Source organism: Schistocerca serialis, chromosome 7, assembly GCF_023864345.2.
Source record: "Schistocerca serialis cubense isolate TAMUIC-IGC-003099 chromosome 7, iqSchSeri2.2, whole genome shotgun sequence".
NCBI lineage: Eukaryota > Metazoa > Arthropoda > Insecta > Orthoptera > Acrididae > Schistocerca > Schistocerca serialis.
Window position 1 is genome coordinate 542,322,912 of NC_064644.1, and position 24,220 is coordinate 542,347,131.

At 43.1% G+C, this 24,220-nt stretch overlaps 1 protein-coding gene across 1 annotated transcript in view; it reads left to right on the top strand.

The window, feature by feature from the left end:
• The window catches only part of LOC126412484 (acetylcholine receptor subunit alpha-like 1), a 429,340-nt gene that overhangs the window by 360,583 nt on the left and 44,537 nt on the right, over window positions 1–24,220 (top strand). Inside the window, exons 5-6 of the mRNA XM_050082104.1 lie at window positions 12,271–12,555; window positions 21,336–21,563. Of these exons, the coding sequence (XP_049938061.1) occupies window positions 12,271–12,555; window positions 21,336–21,563 (513 nt within the window). The remainder of the gene's footprint in view (window positions 1–12,270; window positions 12,556–21,335; window positions 21,564–24,220) is intronic.

Sequence of the window (24,220 nt, forward strand, 5' to 3'; positions counted from 1 at the left end):
AAAGACCGAAGTGTTAGGCAAATATGAAGCATGAGCGCATATCACCTAGCCTCCTTGCTGCACGCTGGGCAGAAAATATTTTTTCCATCTGTCTTATAGTGTGGAAAAACTTGGAGCCACTGTCTTATATGATGAAATAGGCACTTTTTAGGATATTAAAGCCGAAATAGGCAAAAATAGGCACTAACGTCGAAATAGGCTTTTTTTAGGTCCTATAGAATTAACGCTATTAAGTGTAAATAGTCATGAAACGCATAAGTACAAATTTTTATGCAAATAGGAACTCAGGAACAAAATAGGTTTTTACCTCAAATCTGCGGTCTAGTTCTGATATAGCATTAGTAGTGTCTTGCTTAATACAGTCACATTGTGCGTAGATGTAGATGTAGCAATGCATATGAAATGGAATAAGCATGTGCGGATTGTGGTTGTTGTTGTGGTCTTCAGTCCTGAGACTGGTTTGATGCTGCTCTCCATGCTACTCTATCCTGTGCAAGCTGCTTCATCTCCCAGTACGTACCGCAGCCTACATCCTTCTGAGCCTGCTTAGTGTATTTATCTCTTGGTCTCCCTCTACGATTTTTACCCTCCACACTGCCATCCAATACTAATATTAAGATTGTGGTAGGGAAGGCGAATGGCCGACTTTGGTTTACTGGGAGAATTTTAGGCAAGTGTGGTTCATCTGTAAAGGAGACCGCATATAGGACGGTGTTGCGACCTGTTCTTGAGTGCTGCTCGAATGTTTAGGATTCGCACGAGGTCGGCTTATAGGAAGACAAAGAAGCAATTAACAGGAGGTCTGCCAGATTTGTTACAACAGACAAATACTACGGAGATTCTTTGGCATCTCAAAGGGGAATTCCTGGAGGGAAGGCGGCGCTCTTGTCTAGGAAAACTATTGAGGGAATACAGAAATCTTGCATTTGAAACTGAGTGCAGAACGATCGTACTGTCACCAGCATGCATTTTGTGTAAGACCCACAAGAGAAGATACGAGAAATGAGAGCTCAAATGGAGGTATGTAGATAATCATTTCTTTCTCGCTCTGTCAGCGAGTGGAACAGGAAAGGATATGACTGGTAGTGGTACAGGGTACCTTCCGCCACGTACCGTACGGTGCCTTGTGGAGTATTTATGTAGATGTGGATGTAGACGTAGATGTAGATCTGCACGCACATGCTGACATTTGCAACGTCACAAACGGTTCCTATACTGAGCACGTGTGATGACAAGATATGCTCTACCCTAGATATGCGTCTATTTTGTACATATCTTGTAGTTTTTGCAGAGTTATCTTCTGAAATGGTGGAGGTACTTATGAACGGTCCTATACATACGTACCACTAGCGCTTTCATTGGCCCGTCTTTGTTGAACTACGTACAACCGTGTCTCTGCTCTGCCTCAAGTCGAAGCTCCACAAATTGGCAATAGAGACCAAGGATGACCGGCTGCGGGAGGAGCTGGTGGCTATCGATAATCCTTTCTCTGGGGAATGAGCTAGGTGGTCGATGACCTATCGTCCCTGTTCAGGAAGTATGTAACGCCGCCTGCTGCTGGAAAAATAATGTCGGTCTACAAGAAAAAACGGCTGCAGTAAGTGAAAGAAACATAGCATACACTTGTTCATTAGGAAATTGTAAAAAAACGCTGTTCCCAAATTCATGAAAAACTTGCTGCCAACTGTGGATGCAGCTTCGAATAAATTCAGTGTAACAACACATCTCGACTGCCTTACCTCTAAACACACTTCCTCAGTACTCACACAGCCCAGTTACTTCTTGCTTCCCTTTCCAGAAGTAGGTAGACTGTATTAGCTTCCCCTCGGTAAAGTGACCATCTTCTCATGATCTTCCGTAACACTGTCTTTCTCATGTTTTAAGCCTACATACATATGCCTTTATTCTCCACTTTTACTTCGCAAACCTCTTATGACGTAGGGCACTATTTATGGCACATTCACATCGCCTCTCATGTTCCAGTCATGAATTGTGCTTGAAAGAATGATTGGTGGTAAGGCTCTGTGTGAGAGCGCATCCATCTTATTTTCCCTCCCTGATCTTTTCACGATGCATACGTAGGAAGGAGTAGTATATTGGCTGACTCTCCTAGGTGAGTACGCTCCCAAAATTTTCAGAGAAAACCACACGGTAACGCACAACGCCTCTTATCTCACGCCTGCCATTCGTATTGGGCTAACATATCCATGTCGCATTTGGACTTACTGAACTGACCTGAGACGAAATGCGCTTCTCTTCTTTGGATCTTTTCCATTTCTTCTCTCGATCCTATCTGGTACGGGTCCCAGAATAACGAAAACTATTGAAGCGTCAGTCGAACAAGGTTTGGTAATCGTGAGTGGACTAAAAGTCATAAGTATTCTTCTGACGAATCTCGGTTTGCTACCTGCCTCTCCTTGAGATTAGTCTCATGCGCTCGGTCCACTTTAAAACTTCCCGTATGCGTAGCCCCATCTATTTAACGAGCGTTGCTTCTTCCATTGCTTGCTCGTAAATCGTGAAATCGTATAACAAGGTGACTTTCCATCTTTTTACAACTCTACATCGCCCAGCCTCAGTCTGGAACCAGATCCTTCAGGTTAAGAGTATCAAGTGTTATCTATTGAGATAGATGAGTTTCAGCCATTTGGTTTGCAGATGTCAGACTAGAAGTTGCTAAAACACGTATCACAGTTTTGTGCAATATGTATCCCGTAAAACTCGTAAGGCCTCTTTCATGAAATACATATCTGTGCTTTTAGAAGACGTAAGCCCTAAGTCATAATCCATTGAAGGTATAGATCAATCTAAGTTTGATGTGCAGTTGTAAACAGACGTATTCCATGGTTAAGTTTGTTCATTTGAACTAGTGTAAGGGTTATAGGATTTAGTTTATATACACGGTTTCTCCTAGAATTTACATGCGGCCAGCACGAGACGACTTTCATACACATTGCTACGAAACCAGACTTACCACAGAAGGCGTAGAACTGTTCTCTAAAACTTAGATATTACGTGACACTTCTCTTCCACGCCAATGTTTATGGACCACATGTGGAGCAATTGTGGAGCAGTATAGGAATATAATGAGCCCATGCATTGGGCTGTTCAGTGAGCTAATTTTCTGGTTCCTATATTGAAGTCAGCTCGGAGAAGCTGTCAGCGATATTTTTGCTTGATGACACATTATAAGGTTTTCAGCCAGTCAGTTGCGTCACCCTGAAACTGAGTTTCGTAAATTAAGCACGACAGTTGAATCTGCCAAAAGGAATGTACCACGGTGTTGTTAGTGTTTCTGTAAAACTCTCGATCACATCTTACTCTCTGTCGATCAGTTCGATTTCTGTTCGCATTTTCCCCGTATTGATATTTTCTCAGCACTCACATTGCTCCTAGCCTTCTGTGACAATCGGTGTTTCGCCACTCTGATGACCACTCAATTACCGGAGTAGCTATGTAAAATATTCATTTGTTTTCACTTCCCGAGGAACTGCCCAAAACTAACAAGGCAGTCTGAACTGTTACGTCGTAGTAACACTTCCCAAATTAAGATACCTTCAGAAGATTATGACACAATGTTATGTGGCCAGGGACGACCTATTTTTATAAACAAGGAGAGTTATAATTACTTCTATCTGACCGTACGCCTGATAACCTGCAAGACATCAGTTATGTCACGATATGGATATAATTATCATATATGCTAGATCTCCGTTTCTGTAAACTAGCTGACACTAAATAATTGTTACGACGTTGTATTCTAAAACAAAGATACCGACCTGGAAAATGCTAAATTTATAGATTTTATGCCAATGACCACAGTTGCTTACCACATAACAAATTTGGCATGTTACATATACACGTATAGAAGTGCAAATGACTGCATTAAAGAATAAATTAAGTCAAGGTCCGGCGGTAATTAAAAAAATATGATTGGAAACAGTAATTGACGTATGAAAACACACACACACGCGAGAAAAATTTAAGTATTTGATTCGCTTCTAATATACCTTTCTACCCTTAGAGATACTCATGCTTATCGTTTTCTTGTTGAGAAGCACTCTACCAATTTACTGGGGTAGGCACTACGCAGCACAAATGATTAGTAGACCCTACAAGTTCAGTAAAATCTCGTCGTCCCAGGGCTGCTCATTCTTGAAGGTTGCCCAGCATTGTTGGGAAGCTTCATCGAACATTATGTCTCTAACAACAATTGTTTTCCATAATGTGTTCTATCTCTCCCAGACGATTAAAGGTTTCCAGAAATAAATACAGACGTTAGTCACAAAGACTTTGAAACAATATATATATATATATATATATATATATATATATATATATATATATATATATATATATATACTGGGTGGAGAAAAATTGTCACGAAATTTTAACCCTGGATAGCTGATGCCAGTAGGAACCAAAATTAGTAATGTTGTGTAGGTCGGCAACGCATCATTTTTAAACTACGGAAACTTGGCGCCACATACTTCGATTGGCCGTAGGATTGCCCTGTTGCCGTTCATCGGTTGACGAGCAGCGCTATGGTTGTCGGTTCACACATACAAACGTCCCTCGCCCCTTCACTGCCCCAACGTGATACGCACACTTCTCGAACAGGTCTTGCTGTTTGTCTCCACCTTATGTCAGAGGCCTTCACACATAAGCTTCGCTTCGGAGCACACACATGTCACCTGTGATTTAGTCACACAGTAAGCGTGGCGACACAGTATTCGTTTGAAGATCAACGAGATATGGTTTTTGTTTAAGGACTAGCCGAAGGCAATGCGCATGAAGCTCAACGGTTGTATGAGGAACGGTACCCAACCACACCCGCAAATGTCCACCTCAATTCACTGGCGACTTTGTGAAACAGGCTCGTTAACAGGATATCATGGTGATGCTGGAAGACCTCGAACACGACGGAATGCTGCATTTGAAGAGACTGTTCTCGATCGCTTCGAGGAAGCACCTAAGACAAGTGCTCGAGAGGTTGGACAGGACATAAGGGTCACGCATCGGTTAGTCTGGGAGGTTGGGAGGGATGACGGCCGGCATCCATTCAGTTTCCACCCTATCCAAGACCCAAATACTGTGGCGGACTATGAACAGAAGTTAGGGTTCTGCTGGTGGTTCTGTGACATATTGTGCGAGATTCCCACTTCCCCACCATTTTTTTGTTTACCTTCCATCGGGATGGCCTTTACAATACCTCGAAACGTTCATGACTTGGCAAGGGGAAATCCTCAGGTTACATATGTCCACGGACACCAGGAACGATTTTCGCTCAACATTTGGGCAGACATTGTGGGTGACCATCTGATTGGGCTGGTCCGTCTACCTCCTCGACTTACTTGTGCAAATTACCTTCACTTTTTGCAGGAAACTCTACCCAGTACGCTGGAAGATGATCCCCTGGACACACGGCTATGCATGTGGTTGCCGCATGATAGGGCGCCCTAGCATAAAAATTCGTGCTGTTCGCGGATATTTAATTGAATTCTTCGACGACCGGGTAATTGGCAGAGGTGCTCGTAGTACATGGCTCCCACGATCGCCAGACCTCAAGCCATCAGACTTTTTCCTGTGGGGATTCTACGAAGTTCCAGTTCACCCACCTTGACACGACCAACCTAAAAACGAAGAGAAATTAATGGACCGCTTTCAATGTGCCGCCAATCACATCAGGGCAATGCGAGGAATATTTGAGAGAGTGCGGCAAAACACCATTCGACGTTTTCAATCTTGTGTGGCGTCAGAGAATCGCCAGTTCGAGCACCTGCTTTAAGTAAATAATGTCCTGGCTACAAGAAAGGCCCTTTTTAGGGTTAACATAATCTGTAAAAGACTTTCCGTACGCGAACTAACAGCTCTTCACGGGCTTGTTTCTGGTACGTCTTATCATGAAATTGCAATAGATGTGTCGGGACCCCTGTGGATTCGCCCCCAGGTCCCCAGAGTGGAAGGCCGGCGCGCTACCAATGAGCGTGCGAGTCTCCTTGGATACATCGCGATCTCCGGCAGGCAAAACATTCGCGGTCATGCGTTGTGCAGAGCATCCGGCAACAGGGCACTCCCGAGGCCAATCGGAGCTCGTGGCGCCAAGTTTCCATAGTTTAAAAATTGTGCGTTGTAGACTTACACAACATTAGTAATTATTTTGCTTCCTACTGGCATCAGCTATCCAGGGTTAAAATTACGTGACACAATTTTTCTCCACCCTATATATATACAGGATGACCTGCACCACAAATATTGGAAATGGGAAGTGCTATTGACATGCGGTTTTCACGGAATGGATTGGTCGTCAAGTCCTCGTATTGTTAACCGATAAACGGACTGCAATGATATTTATAAAGTGTATTTTTTTGCCAACAAACACTTTTTAAATGGAACAATGCCTATTGACATTAACACACTAAAAGCAGAGTAAATTAGTATGTCAGTGGTGTTTGTCGTAGGACACTAGTGCGAGTCGTTTACGAGATATTTTGAGAAGTTTCTTTGCGCCATTCATCTTGCATAGTCGCATGTTGTTACAATTGCTTACAGTGTGCTTATATGTTCCTTGAGTGCGTTGCCACTTGCTAGTCAGTTAGTGTTTTCACAGTACGAGCAGTAGGTCATGAGCAGATGATGGGATATATCAATGTAGAAAAACCTGACATGCTCACGGTGTATGGAGAATGTAGGGTTAATGCTGTTCGTACTTATACAGTATATGAGGCAAGATGTCAACCATTTCAGCAGTTATTTATCACTCTTTTCAACCTGTTATGTTGAAGTGGTAGTGTAATACCTACACAACAGAAGGAAATATGTGACAACAGAAGAGGTAGAAATTAATGTTCTTGCTGCTGTTTCAGTTGATCCGCACGTTAGCCCCCGCACAATCGCACGAGAAAGTGGCATGAGTCAAAAAAGTGTCCTACACATTCTCCATTCACATAAGTTGCCCCCACATCACAGCTCCCTCCATCAAGAGCTCAATGCAAATAATTGTGAGAAACGTTTGAACTTCTGTACATGGGTATTAAGACAGGATACTCTAAATTTATCATGTACCTTGTATAGTGATAAATCCACATTTATCAATCTTTGTCAGTGAAACGCCAAAACATGCCCTATTGGTCCACTGACAATTCCCTTTGACCTCGTCAGATGGAACACCAGCGGCCATAGAGTTTGAACATGTGGTGTGGGACTTCTTCATAGATAACCGCCAGCCGGCCTCCTTGGGTGGCCGAGCGGTTCTAGGCGCTTCAGATTGGAACCGTGCGACCGCTTCGGTCGCAGGTTCGAATCATGTGTGTGTGTGTGTGTGTGTGTGTGTGTGTGGGTGGGTGGGTGTGGGTGTGTGGGTGGGTGGGTGGGTGGGTGGGTGGGTTAACATAATTAATTATTTTTCCTGTTCATCTGGAATGTGTAACACAGAACATCCATAATTAAGCTACAGCCCACTTTTAGCTACTCACATACCAATCCACCGTTAATGTACGTTGTGAAAATAGTTTATCACAGAATTTATAGCTGTGCTGTCAGATGAAGTTTCATCTGAAAGCCTTTTCCAGCTTGAACTAAATACCAGTTCACATCTTTGAGCTGCAAATAAATGTTTAAAAGAGCTGACACGTGGCTAGTTCTTTGGGCTTATCTGTCTTTTACATAATTGATCACAGTTATGGACTGTATGCAAATTAGGCCACTTATATCGAGTTAAGGAGCCACAGTGCCCAATTCAGTGAACAATACAGAGAAGTAGCAACGATTAGGCACGGTGTTGGTTGGAATGTAATTTTACATGCAGTCTTTTGAGGTGAAGAAATTCTACTCATCTTGGAAGTGGGTCTTTCTCATGGACAACGATGTCTGCTATTAGATGCAGCGGTTACCACCAGTGTAGAACAGCCACTTTGTTGCTGGCATTTTACATAATGCGAAGGATTGAGCTCATGTACTCTGGAATGAAGGGCGAGGGGTTGTGATCCCTGCTTCCACCTGTGGAAGGAATGGTGCCCCACAGGCTTCAGCAGCAGGAGATTTGCCCGTGTGCCTCATGGATGTACGTTTATTGGGAATGAGGCATGTAGGTGCGTCAGGTCATGTCGGCATGGGGCCCTCGTAATACATCCATGCAGTGGAGAGAGAGTGTATCTCAGCTTTCATAGACAGCCTTGAGAATGTTGTTTCTGTGGATCTTCCTGAGAAAGCCGTATCGGCTTGCAAAAGAAAATGTTTTGCTATGGTCACTGTAATAGGTTGGCGCAGAATGACGTTCACCGTACTGAGCGTTGCAAGAGCTGCAGCTGATGGGCATGTTGGTTTCCAAGCCAGTGTTCCCACCTGAATGGTGAATCTATGTCTCGACTGGTGAGCTGAAAAATGACATCGAAGTGTGGCAGAGAGCACCTCTTCGATACCACAATAGAGAGAGGTCTGGTAAAAAAGATCTGCTCTTCTGTTGGAGAGAGGCAGTAACGAGAATTTTTTTTTTTTTTTAAATATGGTCTTGGCGGAAAAACATGGAAGATGTCCCGCCATTGGTGGAGTGTACTTTTTGAAGAAACTCCACATGGCTTACATGAGTTAGGAGAGTACTAAGGTGGAAATTTGGGAGGGAAGAGAAGGTAGCTGGAAGGTGGAGACTTAGGACAATCGTGATCATACTGTGGGAGTGACATTTCTAATCAAATGGCAGTGTGAGTGGTAGCCGCAAGACCGCACCGCACATTCAGTGTTAGGTGCAAGGGAACTCTGTATCAATTTCAGTTTGTTTATACGAGGCAAATATGAGCGAATTTTCTGATCAAGAGCCTCCGTTCATATGGCATAGCAGTTTTGTGTCTGGTATGGAGCCACAGTTCCAGTGCTGCATCGAGCAATGTGGGCTATACTACATTGGTTGTCTCACCGCTGTAGCGTGGAGTTCACCACTTTACAGACTCCCGATCGTACATGGTAAGTGTTGCACTGCCCTGGCTTGATAGGAATACTGGAGGCGAATTGGTTACTGCGAACGGCATTCGCATTCGCAAACAAAAGCCGTCTTGGCTCCATATGTAACCGGCAGATTAGCTCGTAGTTTGCCGTTCACAGTCTCCATCAATTCAGTGACTTATTATCCACGGGTGATTGGGAACTGCGGTAGGAACTTCACCTATTCCCAACTTTGCCAGCTGCATGGCAGCTCTTTTTGTATATCTTGTAATTAGTGTTGTTTGTGTTTGCTCATGGATTTTCACCCTTGGCTTTTTCGAGAGCTTAATCACACAGTATACCATTAATTTAAGTAGAAATCAGACTCTATAGACCTTTTAAATTAATGTATGTGGCACGTAGTTAGAGTAGTTCAGTATCTATTGCATTACGTTCAATTCAGTCTCGCGATTAGAGCCAAAATATTGATTAGATGGAGTCAGATCTCCACTGCACAAAGTTTTCTGGAGGAGTAGTTGACAAGTGATCGTGTTGCTTAGGGTATTACTTGACAAATAGAAGTAAAGAGTGGTAGCGCTAGCATTAGCATGACAAACTCGGAAACGTGCACCACAGACGTTTTGTAAACTCTTATAGTTAATGTAGAGGACTCTTGATATCAAACTCTCCAACACGCACAGATTGATGTCAGCCGCTTTTGCAAATCTATCATTCATACCAAATAAATGGTTTTATCAACTCAGTTTTCAATAACAAGTTAGTAGTATATATGGTGCTCGGGCGCGACTTCGGATGTCATAGTGAAAACTCCACAATATTTCATCAGCGCAACTGGCCGACATCTTCAGGTGCGACGAACACACTGTGTGATTGTCGCATCCGAAGATGTCGGCCAGTTGCAGTAATGTAATATTGTGGAGTTTTCACTATGACATCCGAAGTCGCGCCCGAGCACCATTTATACAACATGTCCGTCGGGAAAGCCTCAAGCATTTTAGACGTGATTTAATGTAGTTCAATCTGAAGCCAGCATGCAGATGTAGCTGTGATGTGAGTAAGAAGTACATTTAATTGCCACAAAGTGATACAAGCTAATTCTACTTCGCATTTAACAGCAAAATCCAAACTGAACTCCGTTTGAATTTTTATCCTTACGGTTATATAATTTGTACATAATTACAAGCTACAGATAAGCAACAAATTTACTTATACATTTCAGGGATTATCATTTTGTTCCTTTTTGTAACAAAATATCGAACTGCAAGTCCAGTACAGTCCAGTTTCATTTTCCTGCTGGATTAAGAGAATCTGTGACTGAAATATGCATGGTGTCCCAAAAAAGCACCGACAAATTTTTCGGTGGGGGTTTCTTCACCAGACATAAGTAAAAAACTCTAAAAAGGCTATAAAATGTATACCTTAAGAGGTATGAGCACTTGCTCATCTTCTATAGTATGAAACAGATCTTTTCTACTCCAAAGTCCTAGCTTTCCATATTTTGGAAGAAGGAAATATTAACCAAAACAAGAAAAAAGTCTAATAGACATGGGGTCTAAAGTGCAAGCTTTAAGAGCTATGAGCACTTGCTCATCTTCGCTTGTAAGAAATACACGTTTTCTACTGAACAAGTACTCATAGATCTTAAGGTACTCATTTTTGAGCCCATGTTTATTACACATTTTATGTTGTTTTAGTGCATACTGCCTCCTCCCAAATATGAAAAGCAATGAGCTTGCAGTAGAAGATGTGTGTTCTATAGTATCGAAGATTAACAAGTGCTCATACCTCTCGAAGTACGCGCATTGGAGCCTTAGTTCGCTAGACTTTTTTTTTTCTTGTTTCAGTATAAGAAACGTGCCCCTACGGTTTTTCGTTATTTTTAGGGACACTCTGTACATTGGCACAAAGTCTGTCGAGACAGATGTTGCAAGGACCAATTTTAACTGTTACTAGAGACGACGGTTGATTAGATCCTATTGTCCATTCGATCATGAAATGGAGTACAATCTCAGAAGTGGCAAGAATGTGAAAGTAAATCGGTTGTGCATTATCAAAGGAACTGTCTCGGAACTCACCATGAGCGAGGTCTTTATGTGCGTGCTATAGATGCCACTGTGGTCCTGAGTAGAACTCAAGAGTGTTATCACTGTGACACCTCGCTCCGTAAGGCACTATTAGATTTGCTACATCTGCATATAAAAACAGTGCAAGAGCAGCTCGACATTTCCTGCCACATCTTTCGCAGTTGAGATGCTAACCTTAAGTGAATTGAGTGGTTTTGTCTTACTGTTTCTACTACGCAGTGTACAGTTTATCCTTGTCATGCCATCACACTCCATCAACCAGTCGAAGAAACCACTCAGATTAGCCGGCCGGTGTGGCCGTGCGGTTCTAGGCGCTTCAGTCTGGAACCGCGTGACCGCTACGGTCGCAGGTTCGAATCCTGCCTCGGGCATGGATGTGTGTGATTTCCTTAGGTTAGTTAGGTTTAAGTAGTTCTAAGTTCTAGGGGACTGATGACCACAGATGTTAAGTCCCATAGTCCTCAGAGCCATTTGAACCATTTGAACCACTCAGATTCACAAAAGCGTATGCGTCGAAGCTGCTACATTTTAAATGAAATTTTACCTTGACGCGCTTGCAAGACTCCTTGAAACGAAGCATGGGACGCCCCAGAGGTCTTTATGTGCGTGCTATTTCGCTTCGCAAGTAATAGTGTCTCTGGGAACAATCTAGGATCATGTCTCAGTGAGTGCAGAGGAAACCGTTTTAAAACTTGTGTAATACTAAGGCACTGGATCTTAAAGAGGTCCATTTCTTTGTGAATCCACTGTTTCCACGAAACTCCTACAACAGACCGCAAGCTTTGCATATGCGTGACTGGTACATTACTCTGATGCGTACAAAAATGTGCTTAGGGTGCAATATACCTATGTGAGGAGAAAGTGTTGTAGCAAGTACGTCCCGAATGTGGCTGTACCTGTATTAACGTGTGTGACTATCTCATTGTTGGAGAAATTAGATGCCGCAGCATGAGAAGCGAACAGAAACGATCAAGTACTTTGTGTAAAATACAGTAGTGGATAGTTTGGGAGGTAATCTACACCCCAAAGTCGTTCATGCTATTTGCGTTTAGTTGGCTGGCACGATCAGATCTCATTTGTAGCTATTGGAGCTCTTTCACAAAGTGTGTAACATTGATAGCTTCACATCTGCGTCCAGAAATGAAGTTGCATCCAGCCATTTAATTAAAGACATGTATAATGGTAAGGAAGTCCCATACATGAGAGGGATTGTTAGTTAAATGTTGTCGATGTCGGATGCCGTTCTCAGGTGGACCTCCGGCACATCGCGCAGTCGCCGGACTCTGACACCATCGACGTGGGCATCGACCTACAGGACTACTACCTGTCCGTCGAGTGGGACATCATGAGGGTGCCCGCAGTGCGCAACGAGAAGTTCTACAGCTGCTGCGAGGAACCCTACCCCGACATCATCTTCAACATCACGCTGCGCCGCAAGACCCTTTTCTACACGGTCAACCTGATCATCCCCTGCGTCGGCATCTCGTTCCTGTCCGTGCTCGTCTTCTACCTGCCTTCCGACTCGGGGGAGAAGGTAAGCCAATCAGTGGACAAAACATACTGCATGTCGATGCAAGGTCACGAAACAGCCCTTCCAAAGTTGAAAAAGCCGTATGAGTAGTTTGTATCCCGTGACGAAGCATGTACATAACGTAAAGGTCTTTCAGCTTTAATATTTGTGTACCAAAATCTTAATTAATGGAAAATGTGACCAATGATTGACTACGTTAAAGGTATTCAAAAAAAGACTGCTTAAACTACTGTCTGAAACGTTATATTTTAACGCAAGTTATCTAAATATTTAATATGGAAGGTTTTCAAAGTATTCTGTATGTTTGTGTTTATATATATATATATATATATATATATATATATATATATGTGTGTGTGTGTGTGTGTGTGTGTGTGTGTGTGTCTGTGTGCGTGTGTGTGCGTGTGTGTGTGTCTGTATAACATTTGTCAAATTATGATTGGTTTCAGAGGTACAGCTATTACAATGCAACCCAAATAAATATTCCTAGGCGGTGTTAAGCAAAGGTAGATGATTATGAAACTTCCTCGTAGATTAAAACTGTGTGCCGGACCAAGACTCGAACTCGGGACCTTTTCCTTTGCCGGTAAAAGCTGTACCATCTGAGCTACCCAAGCGCAACTGACGACCCGTTCTCACAGCTTCAATTCTGCCAGTACCTCGTCTCCTACCTTCCAAACTTCACAGAAGCTGTTCTGCGATCCCTGCAGAACTAGCACTCCTGGAAAAAAGGATAATGCGGAGTCATATCTTAGCCACAACCAGGGGCTTGCTTCCAGAGTGAGATTTTCACTCTGCAGTGGAGTGTGCGCTGATATGAAACTTCCTGGCAGATTAAAAGTGTATGCCGGACCGAGACTTGAATTCGGGACCTTTGCCTTTCGCGGGCAAGTGCTCTAGTATCTGAGCTACCCAAGCAGTGGCTTCGAGTCTCGCTCCGGCACACAGTTTTAACTTGACAGGAAGTTTCATATCAGCGCACACCCCGCTGCAGAGTGAAAATCTCATTCTGTAGATGATTATGTTGAAAATTACATTTCGTAATTTCTACCTCCGACAGCAAGGCACTTTGGTTCAAATGGCTTTAAGCACTATGGGACTTAACATGTGAGGTCATCAGTCCCCTATACGTAGAACTACTTGAACCTAACTAAATCAAGGCACTTTCGATTGGACATCTTCCGAGGTCGTCTTATCGTCGTTGCATGCATATGCATTGTTCACCATAATCTCGCATGCGGAACATAGAAATTCTGTGTGTGCTTATTAAAGGACTACATTCCACCAATAACATAACGCCTTGTACTTCATCCACACTGTGTTCATTTGCTGTTTCAGATGTCATATGACTCCCGAGCACTACACCTGTCTCTTGAAGTAAAGTGAAAACGCTATTAAACACTCATACTCTGTTATTCTGGAGTTAAGAAATTTTTCACAGCTACCAGCAGCGTTTCATTACAAATACTCTGTTGTCATATTCAACATTTGTAAATAACCGCCGCATACTTAGATGATGCAGCAGAACTCACCAACAAATCAAAATCACAATCACAGTTGAAAAATTCAATTCTGTGAGCTGAAGCACAACTCTACAACTTGAATTTGAAGAAAAATGGTAATCGATACGTAAACTAATATCGACGGTGGTACCAACAAGAGAAGTGAGAACTTACCTCCGTAACCAATAATAACAATACGTATATTATATGAAGTGTTTTATACTAATTCGTCTGTACAGTAGATGAAGTCAGTGTAAAGGCAGGTTCCACGAAAGCAATAGTACAATTTCTGAAGCAGACATGTATCGAACTTACCATGAAATTAGTAAATTCATATAAGACATCATGACGAAATTACGTAGTTTCTTTCATTGCATGAGTAACAAAATAAGGTAGCTGCATTTCCTGGGTCGAAATTGGTATAAAGGCACTCAGTATTCTGTTGTGTTATTGCATTGTTAGTACTTTGTCCAATCTCTGTTGTTCCTAATTACCTCAAAGTTTCTTTTCGGCATTTATTTGGTTGGTGTTTGTATGTCTTATAGTGAAAGTGTCGCTCACACTTCTCGTATCGCTATTTTTAACACAGACGGCCTCAAATTGCCTTCCATTGCGATAAACCCACCTTACAAGTGTACCCGAAAGGTTTTCCAAGTGAGCTCAAATCCGGGCTACAAGCGGGCCAGGGCATGACGTTGATATCTTTGTCTTCAAACTACCTTTGGATTGGAGCTGAAACATACACAAATGAATTATCCTGTTGAAACATTAGCCTTCATTCACTACGTCATCATAATCTCTAGTCAGTTTTGGCTCTAGAATTTCAGTGTACATGTTGGAGTTGATACGAGAGTTCAGACAAGCAATACGTGATTTACCTTTAGCGCAAAAGGCTGCCCAAATCACAACACCTCCACCACCAAAATTTCTTCTCATTCTTACCTGCTCCTCTGTTATCGTATCATGCCAGTAATACTGAAATCCATCCTGTCAATCTTCTTCTCACCAGTGAAGATCACTTTATCCCATTCTGAAGCCGATGACATAAGTTTTTCAGCACAGTCTAATCCAACCTGTTTATGTTAGGGTGTTTGGGTGTGTTTCTGTAGTCGTTTATTGAACGCAAGATGTTGGTCATGCGATAAAATGTGGCGTACATGACTCGCAGTTACTGGCAACTTTAAATCAGCAACGAGCTGAGAAGAATAATGGTTTGTGGTCCTTGATCTTCGCAAAAGTAACCCTTTCTACGCCTGTACTTTGCTCATATTTTTCTTCTGTCCATATCGTGCGCCCATTGTAACGATATTATCAATCGCTATACTTGAACGGCTCAACTTCTTTTCAGTTTGGCGAATAGAGTCCCATTACGTTTCTCGTCACATGATAAGTGTTTTCCGCGTGGTACTGTCACAGACGCGGTTTACGTACAGAACATACACTGTCACTAATGGTGTCTGTTTCCTATCACCCGTAAAGGCACGTACACACACACACACACACACACACACACACACACACACACACATGCACACACACACACACACACACACACACCCTAACACACACTAACTTTGCTCACAACAGACTTTCTTTTACCGAGTTCCACGCTCTACCATCTGAATCGTCAAATATCTTTTTCTCTACTGTACTACTGACATCAAATACGCTACCGGTTGACTGGATTTGTCGTTACATACATTGTACACAACTCTTCCAACCGACAACGTTAATTTTACTGCAATTACTCATACCTTTATACTGATTTCCACTGCTGCACTTCCACCTCTTACAATATTTACCAGTACTCTTGAAATGCGTTGTATATGACATATTAACTGAAAAAAATATGCTTGATGTTCTCTATTTGACAGGAAGGTTACGGGAATGAATTGCGTCGCATAGAAAAATAACCGAGAAAACATTATACTAGTGTACAGTCCACAGTTGACAGCGTTGATGCGTTTAGTGCTGACGATTCCGATGGAAGTTAAATCGAAGTAGTGGAGATGGAGTTGAAGAGGTGGGCACCTACATCTGCATAAACTATCTGGTCAAAAGTATCCGGGCACACCTATGTGTGTAAAGGTATGTGCTGTCAGTACAGAAGCACTAACGGCAGAACAGGGCCACAAGGACATCTCGGTGACTGCAAACGTGGACTGGTCTTTGGATGACACCGGAGCAAAAAATCCATTGCAGAAATTTCAGCATTTCTCATGTTGCCAAAGTACACTACAAGGTGTGAATGTAAAGTACAAAATTGAAGGGGCAAGCTCACCTAAACCAGGACCGGGCAGACCTCCTGTGGTCACTGACAGGGACGGGACCGTCGTGCTTTGTATGTGTGTGTAGGGGGGGGGGGGGGGAGGGGGGGGGTGTAAATAATCGTATGAAATCAACGAAAGAATTCAGTGCACAGTGCTACCAGAAATATAGCTAACAGAGTGACAGTGCGTAGGCAGTTAAAGATAATGGGATACAACTGTCGAGCAGCTTCTCATTAGCCATACATGTGGTGGAAAGAGAGACGCCTCTCGACAGTGAATGGCTAGAAACAAGTGAAGTGGTGAATCAGTCTGTCCCCTGTGGCACTCTGAATGTTATGGATTTGGTGAATGCCGGGAGATAGTTACCTACCATCACGTGTACCGGCAACCGTGACGTACGGAGGAAGTGTTGGCGTGGTATGTGGGTGCCTCTCGTGGTAAAAGTGTGGCCCCCATATTGCTCTTATGAAAACGGTAAATGCGGAAGGACATGAATACGTTTCACTGCATAACAATGCGTAATTGGAATAGCTTGTCCCGAGTCCTGCCCAGATATCAATGGAACACCTCACACTTGATTTTGAAGCTCGACTTACCTCCACACCCCATTGTCCAGCATTCACGTGTCGCGTCTTAAGGAAGAATGGGCTGACATTACCACACAGACCTTCTCACCGCTCACACAAAATGTCCCAAGCAAAGTTCAAGCATTCCTAAAGACAAAGGGCGCACTGTTCTAATATAAAAGTCCACTGATAGCTCTGCCAGCATACTTTGGATCAGATAGTGTACATGTTCTGAAAACCCGGAGGAATGGCTGCCTACATTCCTATGTGAGTGGTGCACATCTACGTCTACATCTACATCTACGTGATTACTCTGATATTCACAATAAAGTGCCTGGCAGAGGGTTCAATGCACCACCTTCATGCTGTCTCTCTACCGTTCCACTCTCGAACGACACGCGGGAAAAATCAGCACTTAAATTTTTCCCTGCGAGCCCTGATTTTTCTTATTTTATCGTGATGATCATTTCTCCCTATGTAGGTGGATGCCAAGAGAATGTTTTCGCAATCGGAGGAGAAAACTGGTGACTGAAATTTCATAAGAAGACCCCGTCGCAACGAAAAATGCCTTTGTTTTAATGATTGCCACTCCAATTCAAGTGTCATGTCTGTGACACTATCTCCCCTATTTCGCGATAATACAAAACGAGCTGCCCTTCTTTGTAATTTTTCGATGCCATTCGTCAGTCCCACCTAATGCGGATCGCACACCGCACAGCAGTACTCCAGAATAGGGTGGACAACCGTAGTGTAAGCAGTCTCTTTGGTAGAGCTGTTGCACCTTCTAAGTGTTCTGCCAATGAATCGCAGTCTTTGGTTTGCTCTACCCACAATATTATCTATGTGATCGTTTCAATTTAGGTTATTTGTAGTTGTAATCGGTAAGTATTTAGTTGAATTTGCAGCCCTCAGATTTGTGTGACTTATCACGTAATCGTAATTTAGCTGATTTATTTTAGTACTCTTGTGAATAACTTGTCACTTTCCTTTATTCAGGGTCAATTGCCACTTTTCGCACCATACAGATATCTTATCTAAATCATTTTGCAAGTCGTTTTGATCATATGATGACTTTACAAGACGGTAAATGACAGCTTCATCTGCAAGCAATCTAAGACGGCTACTCAGATTGCCTCCTACGTAGTTAATGTAGATCAGGAACAATAGAGGGCCTATAACACTTCCTTGGGGAACGCCGGATATTACTTCTGTGGTGTCACCGCCAGACACCACACTTGCTAGGTGGTAGCTTAAATCGGCCGCGGTCCATTTAGTACATGTCGGACCCGCGTGTCGCCACTGTGTGATCGCAGACCGAGCGCCACCACAAGGCAGGTCTCGAGATACGGACTAGCACTCGCCCCAGTTGTACGGACGACATTGCTAGCGACTATACTGACGAAGCCTTTCTCTCATTTGCCGACAGACAGTTAGAATAGCCTTCAGTTAAGTCAATGGCTACGACCTAGCAAGGCGCCATTAGCCTTACATAGTTTGATAGTTATCGTATGAAATGTCTCATCAAGAACGATGTATACAACAAGGATTAAAAGTTAAGTATTCCCAAAGCAACGTACTTTTCTTTATAGCAATTCATTGAGCGTCCTGTTTCAGGCTTCAAGATATTCTGCGTGAGCTTATAGCGTGCCTATCGGCCCCCTCAAAATAACACTGTGTCGGCACTTCTGTCGACACATCAACTTCTGTTTTACTCGATGACTTTCCGTCTATTACTACGAACTGTGACCTTTCTGGCAGGAAATCGCGAATCCAGTCGCACAACTGAGGCGATACTCCGTAGGCACGCAGTTTGATTAGAAGACGCTTGTGAGGAACGGTGTCGCAAGCCTTCTGGAAATATAAAATTATGGAATCAATTTGACATTCCCTGTCAATAGCACCTATTACCTCATGAGTATAAAGAGCTAATTGTCTAATCTGCTGTTTGCCGTCCCTGCGGGAGGGTGCTGATTAGTATCTCCAGATTCCTCACTCGTAAGCAGACTTTCAACGGATATCTGACCCTCTTCAAGCGTCTGCAAATTAAGGATTTTCGTGACGGTCTGCAGTGACTCAGTCAAACCCATGACCAGACGTGCCACCCTTTTTGGTATACATTATGTATCCCCTGTTTCACAAAGGTCCCACTCTCGACCAATAATCTAAGATAAGACGCAATGCTCTTTTGTAAGCGTTCTCCATTGTAGTCTTGCTGCAACTTCCCAGAACGCTGCAATGCAAACAAGTCGGACGGCTGTCTTATCCACGATTGCCTTTGCTATACCCGGGTTTGTGTTGACTGAATCCCACTGCGACTTACTGATATTGTAGTCAAAGGGCAGCACATTTCTGCTTTCTGTAGAAAAAACAGTTTTATATTTCTGAACGTTTAAAGTAAAATGCCAGTATCTGAAACACTTTGAACCCTACGAAAAAATTTTTTCATATAAAAAACCTGATGTTACTATTAATATTATTTCCCAGGACATCAATAAAGAACACGATCAGCAAGGATCCCAAATACATCACCTGGGACACGCTCGAAATTTCTTTAAATTCTCTGACCTTTCAGTCAAAATAATATCCCAACGAATGTTTCTTCAATCCAATTACACATTTTGTTAGGTACGCCATACAATCGTACTTTTTTTAAATAAAAGGTCGTGTTGTACGGAGTATAACGCAATTCTGGAGTCAAAAAATACTGCACCCACCTGATTATTTTTATCTATGGCCTTCACGGTGTCACGCGAGAGAAGCAATCAACAGTATCTCTGCTGTACTGCTGTGAAGTCTACAGCGTCCACTTTGTGCTAGTAGAACACGTGTAGTATCATTCGGAAGGCACTGATTTCAGAAGAAGTAGGCTATATCCACCATTCTTTCTCAACAAGTTTGAAATACCAAGTTTTAAATGACATAACGTTACTAGACTGCGGTTGAACTTCCATTATAATCGTGTGTGCATATTCCACATTTGATTGAATTATACTTTGTAATTTTGTGCTTTTTATAAATCTGCATTTGAATCTATACTAAGCCGCAAACCACCGTACGACGTTTGGGAGAACGTGGAAAGAGCTCTGCCGGTATTCCTTCTGTACGAGGTATTATTTATCTGACTTTCTCCATGTATTTTAGGGCTGTTCTCGTTTGTAGTGGTTAATCGCCAATGATATGATCTAATAGTAATGTATCTCTTCACCTCTTCATTCGCTATAGGCAACATCTTTTTACGTTCAGGATCAATTTCCAGTCTCCACGCCAATAATTGTTGAAGTAAACATTATTACACACATAACACAGAATTTTACTTTCATAATTTATGCTTTTCTTTGCGACAGGATTAGCTGTACGTGTTTTCTTATTTTGTAACTATCCGACACACTTCGATTCCAGTTTTATTTTATATTTTTAAGGCGCATAACAGCGTTACAGAAGTGGTCGTTACCATACTTACACTGCCAACGAATATGCTGACTGCGACTCACATGTTGACCAAGTAAGATCATGGCCTGCACTGCCTACATATTAACAGAAATCTATCAGCTTATTGTGATACATTTTCGGTTGCGTGAAGTACAGCTACGTTGCCTGTTTGACACTATTTTTACATTATTTGCTACATCCTAGAATGTTCAGCTTTTTGCTTTTTCTTTACGATGAATGTTTTTTCGTATCAAAATTATTTATATTACTGAAATTTAAAGATGTTACTCTGCATTTTAACGAATATATTATTTCTTTAATATTAGGATTTGACAGTCGCCCACATGATTTCTGTTACTTAAGTTTAATTCGAATGTAAAATTAGGTTCGGCTTTCAAATTAACATCACAGGTTTTGACAAATTTGAAATTTATTTGACGTTAACGATGGACTGCCACATACGTTCGTATTTTATCAGACACTATCAGTTTAACGAATCGTAAGATTGAAGCACTAAATAAAGGACAATTCTGTGGAAAACAATCAACATTAAGAGTTAGCTATTCAAAACTGAAAGACAATGCAAAGCCTGAAGAATTAGATTACAATTACGAATTATGTGTATTTATCAGATTATACACTACTTTTGTGTATCGTGTTATACAATACGACTTGACAGTGGCAATTACATTACAGTAGCCAGTCGGTACTTTACACTATTTCCTTTCAAATCTTTACAGGTGGATTCTGAGGACTTCATTTGGCGAGCTGATCTTCGTTACTGCACCCTCAGTAAACGGGAGACACAAGAGCAGTTCTGAATGTAGTTTCCTCCAGGCACTAAACTAAATGATGATACTAATGTATTTTTTCATCCAAGTTAACAAACGGTTCAATGAAACTGTGGTCAGTTCTTGACTTTCACAATACTGTCCCTTGCGCGAAGCGTCACTTTTGATTTGTTTCGTGGTCCCTGCGAGTGGCCCGGCTGAGGAGGCTGCCGTGTTGTGTACCAGGTGTCGCTGTGCATCTCGATCCTGCTGTCGCTGACCGTGTTCTTCCTGCTGCTGGCCGAGATCATCCCGCCCACGTCGCTGACGGTGCCGCTGCTGGGCAAGTACCTGCTCTTCACCATGGTGCTTGTCACGCTGTCGGTCGTCGTCACCATCGCCGTACTCAACGTCAACTTCCGGTCGCCCGTCACGCACCGGATGCGGCCCTGGGTGCACCGCCTCTTCATCCAGGTACGCCGCCTATCGCAGCGACGTCACTACGTGTCCATTGACGCGTTTCCTTTGTCACGCTGCAAGAGTCATCGAAGTTGTGCACACTGCCTAGTCTCGTTATCCCCACCACTGCCATCCTGCACTAAACCGAAATGTGGAAGAATAAGGTAGGGTGAAGTGGCGACTCTATGAAAAATTGAATTCTTAGCAAAAGCACGGTTGTTTATAGAAGCTTTCAGCTTACGTATTTTAACCTATCATAAAGTATGTCAGTAAATAATTGCACAGAAAAAATATGTAATGAATTGGACGTATATGAAATTTTCCAACTTTTCCCAATCCGACGAAATAAACAGGCCAGTGCAGACAAATGTTCAAAAATGGTTCAAATGGCTCTGAGCACTATGGGACTTAACATCTATGGTCATCAGTCCTCTAGAACTTAGAACTACTTAAACCGAACCAACCGACATCACACAACACCCAGTCATCACGAGGAAGAGAAAATCCCTGACACCGCCGGGAATCGAACCCGGGAACCCTGGCGCGGGAAGCGAGAACGCTACCGCACGACTACGAGCTGCGGACCAGACAAATGTACTCCGAATGTGGACAGAAGGCTTCTTTCCGCTGAAGTAAAAACAACAGCTAGGCATCTGTTTAGAATTATGTTTACAGTTTCATTGAAGTCGCTGAGACTTATAACTCTTAACTACCTGATGAATATAGTCAGGATAACCTGGTGCCGCGTATCAGCTGCCTCAAGACATGTACACTACTGGCCATTAATAATGCTAATGAAGAAATGCAGATGATAAACGGGAATTCATTGGGCAAATATACTATAACTGACAGGTGATAACACTTTCACGCAGTTTGGGCACATAGATCTTGAAAAATCAGTACCCAGAACAACCACCTCTGGCAGTAATAACGGCCTTGAGTCAAACAGGGCTTGGATGGCATGTACAGGTACAGCTGCCCATGCAGTTTCAACACGATACCACAGTTCATCAAGAGTAGTGACTGGCGTATTGTGACGAGCCAGTTGCTCGGCCAGCTTTGTTGAGACGTTTTGAATTGGTGCGAGATCTGGAGAATGTGGTGGCCAGGGCAGTAGTCGTTCTGTATCCAGAAAGGCCCGTACAGGACCTGCAACATGCGGTCGTGCATTATCCTGCTGAAATGTAGCGTTTCGCAGGAATCGAATAAAGGGTAGAGCCACGGGTCGTAACATATCTGAAATCTAACGTACACTGTTCAAAATGCCGTCAATGCGAACAAGAGGTGACCGAGACGTGTAACCAATGGCACCCCATACCATCACGCCGGGTGATACGCCAGTATGGCGATGATGAATACACGCTCCCAATGTGCGTTCACCGCGATGTCGCCAAACACGGATGCGACCATCATGATGCTGTAAAGAGACCCTGGATTCATCTGAAAAAATGACGATTTGCCATTCGTGCACCCAGATTCGTCGTTGAGTGCACCATCGCAGGTGCTCCTGTCTGTGATGCAGCGTCAAGGGTAGCCGCAGCCACGGTGTCCGAGCTGATAGTCCATGCTGCTGCAAACGTCGTCGAACTGTTCGTGCAGATGGTTGTTATCTTGCAAACGTCCCCATCTGTTGACTCAGGTACCGAGACTTGGTTGCACCATGCATTACAGCCATGCGGATAAGATGCCTGTCATCGTGACTGTTAGTGATACGAGGCCGTTGGAATCCAGCGCGGCGTTCCGTATTACCCTCCTGAACCCACCGATTCCGTATTCTGCTAACAGTCATTGGATCTCGACCAACGCGAGCAGGAATGTCGCGATAAACCGCAATCGCGATAGGCTATAATCTGACCTTTATCAAAGTCGGAGACGTGATGGTACGCATTTCTCCTCCTTACACGAGGCCACACAACAACGTTTCACCAGGCAACGCCGGTCAACTGCTGTTTGTGTATGAGAAGTTGGTTGGAAACTTTCCTCATGTGAGCACGTTGTAGGTGTCGCCACCGGCGCAAACCTTGTGTGAATGCTCTGAAAAGGTAATCATTTGCATATCACAGCATCTTCTTCCTGTCGGTTAAATTTCGCGTCTGTAGCACGTCGTCTTCGTGGTGTAGCAGCTTTAATGGCCAGTAGTGTACGTACTCCGAATGCGGACAGAAGGCTTGTTTTCGCTGAAGTAAAAACAGCAGCTTGACATCTGTTTGGAGTTATGTTTACAGTTTCTTTGAAGTAGCTGAGACTTACAACTCTTAAATACCGGAAGAATATAGTCTGGATAACTTGATGCCACGTATCACCTGCCTCAAGACATGTACATATATATTTATTGTATTAGACCTTTAACGTAACATAATACCTTTTAGTGAGTAGATTACCAAAAATCAAATTTTTGTTGCCCCTGGCGGACCTTAGGTGGGCAGCCTACTAATGGGACTGTGCATCTGTACTCCCGTTCCATTGGTTTAGTCACATACAGTTATATCAGGCAGGTTGCACTTCCCTGTGGCGGAAATTATTCAAGCTGACGCCCATAAATCGCTTTAAGACCAAGGGAACATTTGAACGGTGCTCGTCTTTCGCTATCTGGGACTTGCTTTACTACGTGGAAAGATGTTATCAGGTGCTATCTTTCTGAAGCTTGGTTTACTGCTTGGAAGGGCGTTATC